General features: G+C 43.2%; 1 protein-coding gene across 4 annotated transcripts in view; it reads right to left on the bottom strand.

Annotated features, from left to right (window-relative positions):
* The window catches only part of SATB1 (SATB homeobox 1), a 102,632-nt gene that overhangs the window by 22,492 nt on the left and 61,522 nt on the right, over positions 1-18,618 (bottom strand). For all 4 annotated transcript variants that reach the window (XM_069569017.1, XM_069569038.1, XM_069569023.1 and 1 more), the window contains exon 9: positions 12,599-12,754. In XM_069569017.1, the coding sequence (XP_069425118.1) occupies positions 12,599-12,754 (156 nt within the window). The remainder of the gene's footprint in view (positions 1-12,598; positions 12,755-18,618) is intronic.

The following is an 18,618-nucleotide window of genomic DNA, read 5'->3' on the forward strand; positions in this document are numbered from 1 at the left end:
ACGTAACACGGAGTTCACAGCCTGGATTTCAAACAGCCCATTCTCACTACATGTCCCTCATAAATAATTCTTTTAGGCTAAAACACCCCCAAAACAGCACTATGTCCCCGCTAGCAAAGCCCTTCCATTATTCAAAACCTTGCCTCCTCTGGGACTCACCCCACACTAACATACCTGCCGGCGGTGGTACCTTCAATCAAAACAGCATCCTGGTTCACACTCGTGTGTCTGCTTCAGCAACAAACTCACGGAACGTGGACCTGCCCAGGACATGACAGTCTGACCCAACTTAGTTCACTTTCCTGAAGCGAAAAGTTAGAGGCCTGCCAGGCCAAGCAACTTGCCTGGGTCTCCCCAGCATGATGGACGGGAAATTGGGACCCCCTACTCTTTGCAATCCCCAAGGCCTTCTCTGAAAGATGACGTTTATGTACAAGTTGTTATATAAACCACGAGTGGCTTTGTAGATCAGCACATTTCTGACACATAATTAGGAACCACACTCTCCTCCTTCCTTCAGCTTGGAGTAAAAACACAGGCTACACGATAGATGATGTTGGTGACTTCAATGATGCTGGTGAAAAACGCTGACATGGAAAACAGAGTAAAGAACACTGAAAGAACAAATCCTGCTTCCTGCACGTCTTCCTGAAGAGCTATCTGCATGACCGCAGAGTGGGTGGAGGTGGACTGAGCGCAAAGGCAGGATCAAGCTTACAGACGCCTTTTCCACCAATCTTCAGCCAGGACTTGTTAACTGATGCATGAAGACTGTCTTTGCATTAAAGAAAATTTCAGTATTTTCCTTGAACAATGGGGATTCTTGCAGTCTCGTTAAATTTAACGGAAAGACGTGTTCTCGTCTCCTACTCAAAACTCAAACTTCACATAGACTCCAGCATCCCTGAACAGCTATTCTTTTTTTTTTCCTTTGGTTCTTCTTCCTCTTCTCTTTTGTATCCACAGGTATACTTAAGACAAAAAGAAATCCTAACATATGAAAACTAAAGCTTGCAAATGTGGAAAGCTGGGGATGACTTCTGAGGTTACAAATGGAAACTCTGATTTGCAATGAAACAAGGCAAGTTTCCTTTAAGGGCCAGGTTCAATGACTGCGAAATGTGATCTCATTTGCATGCTGGCTCACCTGTTTTGAAGTAGCTGTGCAAAATTCTTCAGGGTCACTAAAGCAGAGGCAGGGCAGGAGTCACAAGCTGAAATTTCTTACCCCACGTTTCTCATTCCTTAGACTCACCCCCACACAACTACATGACAGGTACAGCGCATCTGTTTCTGGGTGTCCTAGAATGCAAGCGGTACCAGCCAACGGTGGGCGGCCCTCACTGACCAGCGGCCGGTGCTTTCACTTCTGTGTTAAGGAGGATTCTGAGCTCGCATCTGCGTTCAGCAAAGTGACAGGTGATGTGAGACCAACCTTCCCCGATAACAGCATCCTGGGAAATGACCGCGCAGGCTGAAAGACTGAAGACATCAACCATGAGAACTGCTGAGCAGTCCAGAAGGAAGGGGGATTCTAAGACAAATACTTTCTTTTCCTCCAAAGTGATATTCAGGCCAAAAGAAAAAGAACAAATAGGCAGGAAAACGCTAGTTGCAAAGTTGGAAGATAGTATGAAGCAAACAGAGCAAACAGTGAAAAATTGAGAAGGAAAACGTTTTTGTTTTTGAATATAAGGAAATAAGAAAGGTAAGTGGCTAAAGAAAGGAGAGAAAGGAGCAGAATCCACTATTCCGTGGGAAATGGCACCTCTTATCAGTGAGGAAGTTTCGAAATGAGGCTCATAACTTCAGTAGTAAAACAAAAATAAAGATAAAAAGGAAGAGTGTATTTTATTTGGCATTAAAAGATACTTAACTAGCTCGATCTACATTTTAAATGGTCTCTAAAGTGGATTGCTGCAAGCCTTCTCCAGAGGCACAGCTCTGCATCACCACAGAGCCCATTCCTTCCGCCTCTCTTAACCAGCCTTTGCCTTCTATGGCTCCAACGCTCTAATTTTCTTACGGCTGGACTCTTCTGAGACCGGTGATAACTCTGGCCTTAACGGCTACCCTGCACCTGCACTTTCTGCCAGGCTGTCTCCACTATTTCTAAAGAAACAGAGTTCACGGGTTTTCAGTCCTACCCGTCACACCGATTCTGCAAATCGACACACTTCTCTGGGAAATAAATTTTTGATGGGTCCATTTTTGTTTTGGGATTGTGAGGAATATGATCGCCATGCCTAAACTGACAACTTTTCATTGACAAAACTAAGGGAAACTCTCCTTTAAAAAACTGCATATATCCACTGTAGAAATTCTTTCAGAATTTATGTTAAAAAAAAAGTTTGACACTGACAAAATAAAAAGGCAGAGACTAAAGGGATATTATAATTTCCATCCAATAAATAAATAAATAAATAAAAGAAAAAAGAAAAACTGTGCAAAAAAAAAAAAGGAAATGGAGAGTACCATCTTTTTCCATCTGAGTTTTGGCAAAAGTGAAAAAAAAAAGGAAGTTGATGATAGTTTAGATAAAACTACCTAAAAAAAAAAAAAAACTAGGCAACTTCTCTATTTTTCTAGACAACTTCTGTCCATCGCCTTTTAAGAACATCTCCAACATAAACACATGCAGACCCCCAACTCTTAAAAAAAAGGGGGGGCCTGAAATTTTAGTTACACCACATGTGGTTTTCATTTGTGAAAAATGAACAAGCTGTTTGTGGTTAAACTGTCTAATCGCCTGTTATCAATCTAGCGCTGCATTCAAGATTTACAGGACCCATCAGCTTCTGCGCTACATTAGCTGCAAAGGGGGGGAGGAGAGGAGGAGGAGGAGAGAGTTTATCCTGAGGAATAATATTTCCAACGCAGCCAGGCTCGCACTACATCTGGTTGTGCTGGTAGCGGCAGTTAAATTGAAATATTTCACAGCGTGTGTCAGAAACGTGCAGAATGGTAATTATGACAGATCTGATTAAGCCCGAGTGCCACACGCTCCCTGGCCAGCGCTGGGTGTGCAGGTGTGACCTTGTGCGTGCCTGCGTGTGTAAATAAAATTAATTACAAGCGAGAGGGTGAAGGCTCCGGTGACATCACAAAGCGGAGGAACTCCCAAGGGGGAGACCTAATGGGATATTTTCCCTCAGTCTAATAATACAGTTCATATTGACTTGAGGTAATTAGTGGGATCATTAAAGCAGTTTTCCCGGCGTATTTGGCTGCCTGATCAGATTAGTGAAAATGTTCTTCAGAACAAGCCCTGTGTGGTCTGCCAGAGAGGAGGAAATAAAAAGCAACAAAGCATATTTTGGAATGATAAGCAGCGCTGGACTTGTACTCCAGGAAAAAAAAAAAAAGAGCCACACACACACAGAACTCTCCATTCCTCTCTGGAGCTTTCAGATCTCACGGTCCTGTCCGTTTTCATTCTGCTATCCGACTTGCGTATTCCTAGACACCTTCTCAACTGTTTCTTTCATTTCCCCCCTCTGCTACATCTGACTGCTCCATCGTGATGAGCCAGCCCAACTCCTCAACAAATCTCTTTTAAACAAGGCAGGATGAAAACTGGGGAAGAGGCTCTTCAGTGACTGCTTTGCCATCTAACTGACTGGATGGGGCCGTTGGGGGGAAAAAAAAAGAGAGGAGGGGGAAAAAAGCCCAAAGAAAGGAATGCCACTGGAAATTCACCTGCTAAATAAGAGAGTCCTCTCTTCTGCGACCTACAACAGAGGGTTACATATTTCTCTGCCTTCGGATCACAAAGTGGGTCTTGGCACGGGCCGAAGTTGGGGCCAGTGTTCTTGAGTTGAGCAGAACGCAGGGCCCTCGTCAAGTAAAGGGCCATTTGTCTGAAACTAGTCTACTGAGCATGCTCTCGGCAGCCGCCGGGACGTGCCAAGCGCCGTCACAGATGGCAGGCTCTGACAGCTCCCATCCGCAGCGTCGGGACTCGGCAGTTCAGCAGAAGATCAGTGACATTCTGTCTCATTAGAACCACGCTAATTATCACAGCTAGTTTCAGGGGAAACCATGTGTTGCAATGGTCAATTTGAAGGAGTCTGTGCATCAACAAACTGGTAATAAGGATCAGACACCTTATTATACGGCAGCATGCGGACTATGATCCGATTTACAGGAGCAGAGGCGCCCGGCGGCCGAGCAGGCGGGCAGCCGTGAGACTGTGCGCTTCAGCCCAACTCCTGAAGCCTACGGGCTGAAAACGGGGTCGCTTAAAGAGAAGAGAAGAGAAGAAAACCACAGAAGGCCACTGGAATGGCTGAATGAAGAACTCGAAAGAGAACCCATCCTCATGACCAGACACCAAAACAGATAAAGTCTCAGAGAAAGGCCAGCTCCACCTCTTTAGCAATCACATGGTGACGCCGCCAGCAGATTGGAGCTTTTCTTTTTACAAGCTATCTAATGACAAATTATAGAATGGCTATCTTCCTGTTAATCTCTAAAATCTACTTTAAATATACATATTTTGTACGTGCAGATATAGATGTTTACTGAGATATTTAAACGGGTGGTCCATGACTTAGTTGTGTCATTTTATCAGGCAAAAGAACAGCATGTAGAAAAGCGTAACAGCTATAGTTCTGGGAGTGAATAATCTCAAAGGTTACTTTTTAAGGTACTAAAGGTCTTCTTTCAGCAGGGCCGAAAAACCCTACATCAGATTCACGTTCCCAACATCAGTTCTTCCATCTCTCTTTTAGGACCTTTCACTGATATGAAATTTTACCAGGGCAGTTTCTTCCAGAGCTATTTCTCTATTGTCATTTTGCATAAATGCATTTTCATAGCTCATTCATTTCACAGGGCCTTTATTTTCATTTCTCATATGAGGGAAAAAGAAGATAAAGCTAAAATAAAACCTACCTTTACTACCCAAGCCATAAAAGACAACTGGTGAGACTTTTGAGAAAACACTTTGTCTTTTCACTTGGCAGTCTGTTAAAGAACTATAGCAGTGTTATAATTACACACAAAGTTGAGCTGAATAGCATTCCGTTTTGAAATTCATTCCTGCTGAGACTTAAAATCCCACTGGTCTGGTCTATTCCCTACTCCCATTTTGGAGCTACTGGAGCCCGTCCTTTACCTCTTCAACTGTCAAGCTAATTATATTGGGTTGGCCAGACAGTTCCGTTTGGGTGGAAAAAACCTGAACGAACTTTCTGGTCAACCCAACAGAAGGCTTCCAAAAAGAGGAACTTTCATAAGATATCCTGAGTCTACACTTTTCAACTTATATTACATTTGGAACAAAAGATGGCCTTAGAATAAATACAGTAGATTCTACAAATACATGCTTGGTATACTCATACCCTAGATTGCATCACACGCTGGCCTGCCTTGAAGGACCCGCTCTGGGGTCACCTTCCCCAAACTTCCCCATGCGCTCACCCTCTTTAGAGACCTGGCTCAATAGTCACAAACTGCTTCTCTCCAAATCCTGAGTAAAAATTGTTTTTGCCATTTTTTGAAAGCTGGAGAACTGGGCTTAATGAGTTATGATTATACTTGTTACAATGAACTTACTAAATGGGAGAACAAGGAATGTATATTTACATCACTCCAGTTACTTAATCTTAAATTTTAGAAGAAAAAAAATTTTTTTAAGGATTTTCAGATGGCAATAAGATAACCAAAAAGCTTTGGTTTGACTTTCTGAAATAAACAATATCAAGTGTGTAAGGGGAAAACACCCTTTTACTTGATATTTTAGCCAAAAATATAATCAGCAGGTAGGTTTCTATTGAATAATTCTGAACCTACCTCTGTGATCAAACCCCAGATTAATTAAAATACATGCTTGTTTTTATAACATAGAAATGTGAAAAGAGCTCATATTCAGATTCACAAATATAGTTCTTAAAACACTGTATAACATACAATCATGTGCCTTTAAACTGCCATATTACGTCAATGTTTATGTATTTAAAGCCTTAATTTCAGAAGTCCTGTTTAGCAATCAACTAGACTGCAGCGGTCCCCAAACTTTTTGTGATCATGGACCGGTTTTGTGGAAGATGCTTCTTCCAGAGGTTGGGGGGCGGGGCTGGCCTCAGGATGACTCAAGTGCCTTACATTTCATTTACTGTGCACTGTATGCCTATTATTATTACATCAGCTTCACCTCCTATGATCAGGCCTTAGACCCCGGGGGTTGGGGAGCCCTAGAAACATAAAGAGAGGTCTACACTTTAGGAAACTAAGCCCACGTCCCTAGCGGTCCAGTGCTCAAGGCTCCTTGCTTCCAGGGCAGCGGGCGTGGGTTCCATCCCTGGCTGGGGAGGGGGACTGTCACAAAATGCTACTGCTACCATGTGTAAAATCGGAAACTAACGAGGGCACGCTGTACAGCGCAAGGAGCCTACTTAAAGCGCGGTGGGCATCTAAACGGGCCCCTTATTCTTCTACACCATCGTCACCTGACTCACTAGCATCACTCTATACACTAGAAAGGGACACAACGTTATAAAGCAGCTATGCTCCAATAAAAAATTAAACAAATAAAAGCATAATTCAAGTAAAAAAAAAAAAGAAAAGTCAACCCAATAGGGACCCTGGTATTTAGACAGAGGGACACTTAGAGATCGCACAGTGCGGGACACCACGACAGGAGATGGGCAGGACTGCATGGCCTCGCCACGCAGGCAGCACGGAGCCTCCCCAGCGCGGCTGGATGGCGGGCCAGCACGTCCTGAGATGCTGCACCTTAGGCCGCCTTACTGCTCTCCTCCCCTCAAGCTTTCCTCATGCCTCTTCCTCCTCCCTGGAAGCTGGTCCAGGAACCTGCATCTCCTGAGGGTCTCCTCCCCACCAATAAAGATAACTGAAGATAAAATAAGGCACTAGGTGGAGAACGGCGGTTCCCTCCCTGGATCCTGGCTGCAGGCAGCTCGTCAGCCCAAGGGACCAGGCTCTGGGGACATGGGGGAAAGGCTTTCCCACAGGCTGCCGGGGAAGCACGTGGCTCCGGAAATCACGGAACTGGGCAGGGGCCTCCTGCGGGTCTGAGACAGGAGGCTGCGCAGGTGAAATAGTGCTGCAGCGAAGTCTGTTACGAGAACATTCCCAAAGAGTGAGTCAGCACGGAGCTTCCAAGTGAGGTTTCCAGGAGAGCAATTTGATTCTGACAAAATAAAAGATGCCTTTGCTGACAGGCTGGAATACAGAATGCATCTGGTATACAGAATGCACATGGTTATGGGATTTTTCGCCTGGATTTCAGCACTGTAGATTCCTATAACCAGCAACAAAAATGGTATTCTTAGCCCTATGCACAGAGGAGTCTGCTGGGCTACTGTCCATGGAGTTGCAAAGAGTCGGTCACGACTTAGCGACTCAACAACAAACAGCAGCCCTATCCACCACCGATGATGTGTGATATGTCTTACTCGTATTTAAGGCATTCCAATCACCATCTAAGAACTTCCAAATCCAAAGATACTTTCTTTTTTTTTTTTTACCTACAAGCCCAATGAGCATGAAGGTGCTCCTTCTCTCTCCCTTCCTCTTTCTCCTTCTCTCTCCCTTCCTCTTTCTCCTTCTCTCCCCTTCTCTCTCCCGTCCTACAGGTCTGACCACGACAAACGTGTCTGAAAAGCAGGTGAAAGCGTGCAAGAGGCTTTGAATTATTTGGTTGCTTTAACTGGCATGCTATTTTCACAGAGGCAAAAATTCTTTTTTTAGTGCGAAAAACCACATCCATTCACCAGTCAAAGTTGTTGCAGCCAAAGTGTCCGGTAACTTGCCAGGACCGGTGGGTAGAGACTGCAAACGATTCTACTGAAAGCATGTTCGGTCAGATAGAATTTCCATCATCTGACTGCTTTACGTAAAAGAAATACCCTGTTCAGTAAAGCACCAGGGAGAAATCTCTTTCTAAATGCAAGAAGGGGTGCAGCGGCACGGTGAAAGCCCTTCACTTCGACAGCATCACTGCACCTGCAAGCCCCACCTCTGCAAACACGAAAATCAATGTAACAACTCGATGTACAAGGCAAGGCCTACAGCACTGCTAATGTCCCCTTGCTGGACATACACCTTAAGTCTCAGAGCTCTCAGGGGGTTTGCTGTGGAATAAAATTAGATTCCAACATCTGCCACCATTAAGGAAAGAATTCCATTTCCATCTCCCATATGAAAACACTATAACCACTGAACAGTAACTGAACCTTGATACCATAATGGTTATTACCCAAATCAACTATTTTTTTTAACAGTAAAATTAGTGAATTCTGCTCCTGTAATTATTTGAATGTTATCAGACTAAATGTTTGATAAAATTCCAGTATGACTCACGTGGAAAAAAAACGGCTCCTTATTTGAATACCCAGAATATAAAGTGTATTCATTTGCAGCTATTCACGTTATGTTTAAAGCATATCATCTTTTTAAAGTTTGCATTAGCCTGCTTTCCTACCCAAGCACAAAAAGCAGCCTACCTTCCGTCTGCACTTGCATATTTTACCCAGACAATTCTATTAGAGTTAAAAACAATCTCATTCCTATTACTCATCGAAGAGAAACTGTAATACAGGTGCAATGGTGGGGTCTGCAGAGCTGGTTTCTTTTCCTGAAGACACGCTGGCGCATCAGTCGTGGCAGACCACAGGTACTACGCATCTGGCTCCACAACTTTCTAGGGCTGTGCTGTCTTTTAAAAGAATTCTGCTGCCTGCCACTGAGGCAACCTATCTAAAGCTTTACTTGGAAAATGAAAGGTATCTGAGATACATAAATAGGTAATAAATAAGTCACTCTGTGTGAAGGTCTGAGTCTCTGGCTTAACACATTACAAGCCATTATCTGTCTGTGTTACAGTGCTGTAAATTTCAACGCTTTTCCAAGTACTGGACAGGATGAGACCCCTCCCATTTTCTGGTGCTCTAAAGCCAGTGACAGAGCCGGGACCACGGCCCCTCTGAGTCCTCACCAGGCACCCCTAGCTGCACCCCAGCCCCAACCAGGCATAAAGAAGCTCAGGTTCCGAGAACCCTCCGATGGTGAGAACCCATAATCCGTGAAGATGTCAATGAAGACAGGAAAGCCCCCACTGTTCCGACCACTGATTAGCTCAGCATCCCGAACTCCTCTTTCCTGGAAGAGGGGGGCTAACTTTGGTCCTGATGCTACCTGGAACCCTGAGAAGACACTAACATAGTGATGCGGAGAACTTGGGGTGGGCGCTCCTCCTTGTAGTCAGGTGACCCTCGTGTGTGAAAGGAGGAAATCAGCATTATAGCTCACAGGGTTACTGAGAACTAAATGCAGGCAATGTGCAGTACATGATGGGGGCTAGCCCAAAAGAGGTGATGAACGTTAATGCCGACAGACAGAATCAGGGCCAGGTACAGATGCGGACGGGCCTGAACGGGCTGACACGGGAGTGCCTCCAGCTCTCCCCTCAGAACCTGGCGGGACCTGCGTGCTGACGGGCCTCGGCACGTGCGTCCAAGGCACGAGCAACTCACAGTTCAGAATTCTGACCGTGCAACAGGTCGGTCTCATCTGAAGACTTTGTTTCGGTTTGTATTCCAGTTTTTATATTTCCTTCACATAAACCATGGCAAGAGAGCATAGCCCGTCCACGACTACCTGCCCTTGTGAAGTCAGGCTTCCTCTCTCAGCGATGCATACCGTTTTCAGATGGTCTTATTTTTCAGCAATCATCAACCTTTAGATTTTCATGAAGAGGGTAGTTAACATCTCAACTGAAGAATGAAGAGAAAGCGACAGAAATGCTTTTTAATGAAGTTCCAGTAAATTAGTAGTTGGGAACTGTGATGTGAGGGGATGAAAGTTAACAGTCTGTTGGACCCCAACAGTCCACAGTCCACTGGATTCTCTTTCAACCAGTACCAAGAAGATGAGCCAGCAGCTTTCAGGGTTCCAGGGAACACTTCATCATGGCAGATACACAGAAGCTGCAACTGACGTGGTTGAAAGTGACTCACGGGGAGCTTTGTAAGACAGGGACACAAAGCAAGGATGCTCAACCCTGCCCAGAACATCACTCACATGACATTATCAACCTATTGCTACCACTGTCCCTTGGACTGCAAGGAGAGCCAACCAGTCCATCCTCAGGGAGACCAGTCCTGAATATTCATTGGAAGGACTGACGCTGAAGCTGAAACTCCAATACTTTGGCCACCTGATGGGAACGGCTGACTCACGTGAAGACTCTGATGCTGGGAAGGATTGAGAGCAGGAGGAGAAGGGGGGACGACAGAGGATGAGATGGTTGGATGGCATCACCGACTCAATGGACATGGGTTTGGGTGGACTCCAGGAGTTGGTGATGGACAGGGACGCCTGGCGTGCTGCAGTTCATGGGGTCGCAAAGAGTCGGACACGACTGAGCGACTGAACTGAACTGAACAACTGTCTGAATAGCTCCGAAATCAGAAACTTAGCTTAGGCGGGCGGAACTGGGGTTCTGTTTAAAAGAAAGCAAGAATGAAGGCAGCCAAAAGGCTGCTAGTCGGGAGATATGCTTTCGTAAGACAGGAAATGGGTCGGCGGGTGAGGGGGGCTGGGATTGGGTGACAGATGCCCACTTACCAGAAAGCTTTAAGGTCTGTTTCTGTTTGTGGGTTTTAAGGCTGCCCCTTACTGCAATAATGCGTGTGTAGTTTATCTATTTTGGAGATATTTCGGTTTATCTGTTTTGGAGATCTGGGGAAAGTGTTTGGCCTGACAAGAAGACAGTCTGTTAGTCTTGGTAATTTAATTGGAAAGGTCAGAAGAGCTGTATAATCACAGAGAAAGGTGGGACAAAATACGTTGAACTAGGAGATCCTCATCCTAATTATACTAAATAGCAAGAAGGCACAGGGTGGGTGGGTGAGGGGCGACGTGCACAGGACAGTGCTCCTTAATGCCGAGTCTTGGCATGTAAATGAAGACATCTGAAGACGCACACAGGTTTGAAGCGGCTCTAACATTCTATCATAATTAGAAACATTTCAAGAGCCCTGTAATTTCCAATCAAAATTACAGTAATTTCCGATATACAAGCCATGATTCATGACAGAATTTTACATTCCATGAGAGATTACGGTGGCCTGATGTATGACACGCTGGGTACGGCACTAACATAAACAATTCAGTTTAATGTTTAAACAGCACTTGATGTTTAGAATCTCACAATAAAAGAAACATATTATTGTAGAAATTATCACTTTGACAGTGATTGAAGGGTAGGCAGGCATGTGGCCTATAAAGCTATAATTTTTACAGTCCACAGCTTGAGTTTAACCATTTTTATATAACATTTCCAAGATACCCCTTAAGTATTTCAGCCAGCCTATAACTTAAATAAGAACAACCTCTTCTTAAGCAAAACTCCCATCAAGGACCTCTATTAATGTTGCTAGAGTAAAATTCCAGAAAAATCTAATAATAAAAGTATTATATTATAAATACATCACATTGTAAGTAAGTCTCAGGATGGTATAATCTTGTCAGAAGTTGACAGCAGACAGGCTATTTTAAAAAGGAGAATTCACTAATGATAATGAAATGTATTTGTCTAAAATTTCTTTGAGTGCCTCTCAATCTCACTTGGATAGTGCTATCAAGTGAAGTGAAAGTTGCTCAGTCGTGTCCGACTCTTGGCGACCCCATGGTCTATACGGTCCATGGGATTCTCCAGCCGGAATACTGGAGCGGGCAGCCTTTCCCTTTCCCAGGGGATCTTCCCAACCCAGGGATCGAAATCTTTCTGCAAAGAGGAAGAAACTTCAGCATTCTTCCGGTCCTTTACAAAGTATTCCTGCCTTTGAACAAGAGCTTGTAGATAACTGTGAATTTGTTCATGTAGATGGCCCTCCATTTGACAAACTTAAATTATCAATTTATAACAATCATACTGATAAAAGACTGCATTATCTATCCTTTTTTATGTCATCTTGTAAATATTTGTAACTTGTCCAAATTCAATTCTATTCATTCATGATTCAGAAGGTTTAGACAATTTTTCTAACTATAATCAAAATTGTGTACCATATATCATACACGGTGTCTAAAAGATTTAGACAGTTTTTCTAACTGTAATTAAATCAGTGTCATATATATGTGCACATAATTATTAATATGCAAAGATGGATATGTGTGTGTGAGTCTGCTTTAAAAAGTGCTCCCAACGGCGGTAGACGCCAGAGTTGGGACAGAAACGAACCACAGTAGTTTACAGTATTCACAGTGTTTTAGGATGGAAATCAAGGTCACCCAAGTTCCAATGAAATAATAATAACTCAAGTTATTTGTTCCACTACAATAGACCAGATGGAGAAACCTCCTACACACTACAATACTCTTCTGGAAACAACTATTAACTGGCTGAGGGATTTACTGAGAAATCTGTGATTTGGATGACGGCTGCTGGAGGAAACACAATCAAGGATCTGTTACCTGACTCTGAACCCTGTCTCACCCAGAGCTGTCAACACGCCGGGAGACCGTGCCCTCTCGGGGACACAGCTCCAGCTGCAGACAGACACTCCTGCGGAGGCACTCTCACAGGCCCTGCAGATCAACAGTCTGCACGCCGAGCAGAGACGCTTACCTGACTTTTGGTAGCGGCCACCTTTGCAAACAGAGCTTGGGAAACTTTAGCACGCTTCATTTCCTGCTGAATCTCGTCGTAAATGGAAGCATTAATGTTCATGGTATTGTTCTCTGGTTTCCCATTCCTCTCAGTGGCAATAGTAGCTGTTTTCACCTACAAAACATTTTGAACATGCCTGTCATTTACCATTGGCCAAACTGTTTTGAAGCTTCTCAGGCTCAGCATCCAAACTGGACATTGATGCTCCTTTTACGATCCAGGTGATCAACAGGGCGGTCATTCAACATGAGTTATTAGCTGGAGATCAGATTGCTTAAGGTAAGGAAGTCATATTGCCACAGGTGATTGCATCTGTAATATGACAGCAACTGCCAGCTGACAACCAGGAATTATAATGCCATAAAGTAAGTTTTCTGGAAAGCAGAATAGTTTTGAAGACTTGAAAACCCTAAACTAATTGTTACCCAATTACCTTCCATTGCAATTCTAACAAAGGAAATTCACAATTAAAACGGTAATGCACAGTGCTGTATCTTTGTTGGGTACCTATGCCTAATAGACAATCGCACCACTAATAGCTATTATATACTATGGCCTTTTTAATTTTAGACTCTTTTTTTATGCCTTTTCCACTTATGTTTCATTTAAAAATCTTCCATAACAAAGCCATTTGCAGAGCTGCATATTTAAATCTTCTATCCATCCATGAAACAGGTAGAGTGCCTTGCTTAATTATCATAAAGGTGGCTGCATTTTACAAGTGCATGTCCAAGCTGTTCCGTGTAATTATTTCATCGCTTCCTGGCACCCCTGTATAACTATCTCCTTTTAACTTGTGGAACCAGACAATAAGAAAATATTTTACAATATTTAATAGAACATGACTGCAAGTCACACAAAATATATTCAAACTATATAATCTTGACTGAGGAATCAATATCAATCCCTTTGGTAAAAATGATAAGCAGATATCACCAGAAAAATGACAAAAAATTTAGGGGGGAAATCAACCTCAAAATTTACTGATATCATAATCTTTTTTAAAACTTAAAAAGCAATCCTTAATACTTTAAATCATTAAAATAAAAATTTGACTTTTATTACGCAGTTACAGGAACCAGCCTGGGACATTCACGTATGAACCACGTAGCTGCTTTTTACTGGGAAACGGATGGAAACGTAAACGGAAAGTTCCTGGAGACGCAGGACCACGTTGCTCCCGACAACATGACTCATCGGAGATCGCTTTTCTTCGCGCCTTTTACAGAATCCAGATTCCATTCTCTACATACTGAGCGTCTTGGACCTTTCCTCTCATCTACTATGAACAGTGGAAACTGAAGCTCAGTTTAGGATAAACGAATAATTTGGGGCCCTAGATGACATATTCTCCCAAACAGCAAGACTTCTAATCCTTATTTCACCTTGCCTCCAAATGTTTGGTATCAAAAGAGGGGCAGAATTAATTATGCAATCTAATTCCCTGCACTTAGAAAGTAAAGATCAGCTTGCCATCCAACTCCCTTTCTAACTTGCAGCCAGTTAGCAAGATAACTCACCTCTGGAGGATGTGGCTAGACCCTCCTACCTGGACACTAGCCTTGGGAGCTCAGAAACAAGGATGCTGGGAAACGGCTGGACCACAGCCCCGGGGAGGACACGGGGCCCACCGGCATCAGAGATGGCAGGAGGCTGGACTCACAGGTGCCCTTGCCAGCTCTGGGGCTCCAGCGAGCAGGGGCACTCAGGGAGGCAGTAAAGGACCGAGGCCACCAAGCATAGACACCGGCTTTGAAGCAATAATCTGCTAAACACCACGTTAGGAGCCAGCAGAGTTGCCGCATTACCATAAATTGCCTACAAAGTTGCTTTGGTGAGATTCAAAACTTTGCTCTGGGGTGGTCTTGCTTTGAGGCAGAAGGATAGATTTGATCACCCCATGGGGTCCCTTTTAATACCTATTTTTCTCACTGCTTAAATGAAAGAGAAAAGAAAAGCAATTTCAATCGCTTTGAACACTGAATGTTATGGAAATGGAGGCACGGAGTCCAGTGCATTGGAAGAAATAGTTCCTTGGTAGTGATCTGCTTAGCAGTCGTTAAGAGGGCAGGCTTTGGAAACTTGGGAGTTGCAGTGTGTTTCGTAAGTAATTTTCATTCTTCTGTAAAAATGATGCTTGAGAATTTATCTTCTAGGTGGGCCATAATCATTTGTCTCAACCTTGTAATTTTGCTTCTAAAATTTTCTTTGGTTTAATTTTTTTAATAAAGCAATTGACACTTGAATCAACAAGCAAACATTTTAAATTATTTACCAAAAAAAAAAAAATCAAATAACCATTTCCTAGCAGCTAACATGGTCAAAAGTGGAAAAGAAGCACATGAAACATTTTTTTTTAAGTGAGAGCAGTAACTTTTAAAAATATTAACGAACTCTATTACTCATTTTAAAAATATTTAGAAAAGCTCTTCTTTATCATCTTGCTGGCTCGGACAGGCATCTTATCAGAGATAAGCTATTAGAATTCTGGAATCACATTTTTTTCCCTAAACACAAGCTATTGCTTAAGGGGAACTGACTTGGACAGCTTTTCAAAAATATGAAAGCTGAAATTTTTTCCCCAGGTAAAAATGGAAACAAAAATCTTTTATACCTCACTCTACTAAGTACTATTTTAGCTTAGCACAAAAAAAAATCTTCTTTAATCCTGGTTTAGCTTTTAATATCATATCACACATTAAAATTCATAAAGTAGTTCATTCCAGGCAAAACAAACTACTCTCTAGCTCTTCTCCGCAAATAGCGGAGGAGGTAAAAGAAAGGCCGTTGCTCTCTGAATGGCTTTTATCAAGGCAGGCCCACCGCTCCATCATTACAGAGGCGCCGGGAAGCAGCTGAGGAGGAGCCTTCTGCTGGTCCCGCTCCCGCGCGGGGGCAGGCTGCGGCACGAGGGCCTGCTTTTGACTTCACGCGAATCGTGCGGCAGAACACAAATGTCCCGTGAAGGTTTCTCTTTTTTTTTTGCTCCTTTACACACTGCTGAATTCCTCAAGCCGTCCTAGGCATGTACGCCGCGCGTGCTATACACAGAGTGGACGCTACCGGGGTCGCCCTTGGCACCGGGGAAGCGCCTGTGAGCACACACCGCACACGAGCGAGAGGGTGAGCACACACCGCCCACGTGCGCGAGGGTGAGCACACACACAAGTCGAAGTCTGCCGCCGCTCTAATAATAATTATGATAATGAGAGAAACCGACCTTGGCTGTCTATTATAAGCTGGGCACTGGGTTAAGGTACATTCACCTGCGTAAGAGCCCTGAGTAGCTTAATATTAATGTTCTATTACTGCTCTGTTTTTAAATTGAGAAAACTAACAGGTTAAGTCAAGTCATCTGTCCACGGGGCAAAGCTGAGGACTGAACTTGGGTCTAACAGCAATGCTTATCTTAGAAAACACCGCAGTACACTGGAGGGGTCATTACATAGGACTTCTTTATTTGGAAAAATTCTTACTTTTTAAGACATAATGCACCTGCTTTTTGGTGGCCCTTTGCTAAATCTAGCTCATGAATGTCTAATTTTTAGTAGCAAATGCTTTTATCATTAGTTTAAAAAATCCAATCTAAATTTATTTTTCAAGTTAGGCAAACTATAAATGTTTCCTTAGTAATGTTATGTAAGACGTGTGCTATATTGAGGAATTCCTATTGGTGACAGAAAATAGCCTCCATTTTCAAATCTGTATATATTAACACTGTTTGGAGTATCACGGCTCTATCCTTTTCTGCTTCCTTTTGTAGAAACAATATTGGTTATTTTCCAAATATGGACTTTTCAAAAGTCCTCTAGCTTTTAAAAGATGACTATTAAGGAGAAGTATTTTCCAAGCACATATGTGATCTTAACATAAAACTGGTCAAGCGATTCATAATAAAACTTTTATCAAGTGTGAAGTTCCTGCCCATAACTAATGTTTTATTATATTATAGAAGAATTTGTTGTAAAGAGACAGAAGGGTAAAGCTACCAGATTAAGTTAATTATACTGTATACTGCATCTATCAACTTTGTACATCTTCTAAAACATCACTATAAAATATCACATCTTACTTCAGAAGAAACCAAAGAATTCCTTAAAGATATGTTAAAAAAAATAGGAAAAGTAATTATATAATTTAAGTAAAAGTTAAAACTTGATAATTATAGGCTTTTGAACAGTCCTTAGGAAGACAGCAAATGCTAATTTAACTTCAAACGTCACATATATTAAAACATACAAATAAATCCATAGTAAGTGCACATCTAAACAGAAACCCCTAACTTAAAATGGCTATGTTTGGTGGAATAGACAACTCCAAGAAAGTAATAGTTAATTACTACTAATAAAATTAATTTGCCAAGTGATAGAAAAGAAACCTCTCAGATCAGGGGGCTTTGGAAGGACGGCTGTCTCCCAGACATCCCTTCTGTCAAAGCGGCTCTTTCCTCTACAATCTCAGAAACGCCCACTGCCCAGCGTCTTCCAAAGCAGATCCTCTGTCAAACGGTCAATTTCATCAGGACACCGTTCTCATCTGTGTTCTTGTTTCTTAGCTGGTAACACAGATTCTCATCCTCTCTGACAAACAGAGTCTCCAAGTTCCATCTTCTCCTTTCTAATCTATGTTCTCTGGACGTGGCTTGAGGTAGGGGCAAGAACAGCACCCTGACCAGAGGATTTGAGAACAAAGTCTGTGACTTTTCCCATCTCTCTCCCACCAAAAGGTTGGTACGAGAATTCCAGGAATTCATGTACATGAAGGTGCTCAGAAAACCGTGAATCAGATATCCTTTTTATCGGGGGTGGGGGGGAGGTGGACCACTTTTAAAGTCTTCACTGAACATGTTACAATATCGCTTCTGTTTCATGCTTCGGTTTTTCTGACCACACGGCAAGCGGGATCATCTTAGCTCCCAGACCAGGGATCAAATCCGTACCCTATGCATCGGAAAGCCAAGTCTTAACCACTGGACTGCTATGGAAGTCCCATGGTATCTGCATTTCTCGAATTAGAACACATACACTGTGAAAATATACTTTCAACAAAGCTCCTGGCGTGGCTACCTCTCTGAAGTCTGACGGGCAGGGGTGCACAGGGCCATCTCACCAAGACGAGGCCAGCCAAGAGCCTCTGCAGGTGGTCCATGCCTTCCCCGGGGGAGGCTCTCCTGGGAGTGAAGCCTGTGGCCTGGGGAAGCCCCTTCTTGCAGATGATTAGAATCTGCGCACCTCCATGGGTTAGGTCCTCGGTCTGGTACAAGCCAGGAACTTCCAATCATCCCCTATATGACCTACATTCCCCAGGGAAGGAGCTGGAAGAGGCTCCATTCTCTCGTCAGGGGCCCTGTGGTGTGAGCCACAAGGGACCTCTGCCTGCAACAGGCAGTTCTTTAGAAACAAAGCCTGTCCAGGCTCAGTGCAAGCCAAAGACCTGTCTCAGAACAGCTTTCGAGCATCTTCACTTGGGGGAAGAAACGCACAGTGATCTCATACAGACTCCTCTCTTCACTTGGGGGAAAAGAAACGCACAGTGATCTCATACAGACTCCTCTCTGGCAAAACACAAAACGTAAAGAGACAGAATTCTGCTGTCCTTTTCTGATCTGTGGTTTCACCCTTTCCTCCCATTTTAGTCATCGTAAATAAGGACATGAAAACCTCCCATGTGGTACTGGTAAGCACTGCATTTCAGCTGCTCCAAGACAGTACTAACTCAACCGCTCTATCACCTGTTTTTCTAAATCCAAAGTTCTCATTCTACACTGACAATACATTTCATACACTGAAAATTCCCCCAAATCTAATTCATTGCATCACTGCCGAAGGGTAAAAGGTGAACACACTGGCTGCGAGGTCTGGTATGATAAAATCAGGGAGTGAACAGGGACGCTTGATGAGGTACCATCCAGTGAAACACGTAAGATGCCTTGAAGATTTATACGAAGCAGTGAAATAAAATTATTCACACATATCACA

This window comes from Ovis canadensis, chromosome 1 (assembly GCF_042477335.2).
Source record: "Ovis canadensis isolate MfBH-ARS-UI-01 breed Bighorn chromosome 1, ARS-UI_OviCan_v2, whole genome shotgun sequence".
NCBI classification, from domain to species: domain Eukaryota; kingdom Metazoa; phylum Chordata; class Mammalia; order Artiodactyla; family Bovidae; genus Ovis; species Ovis canadensis.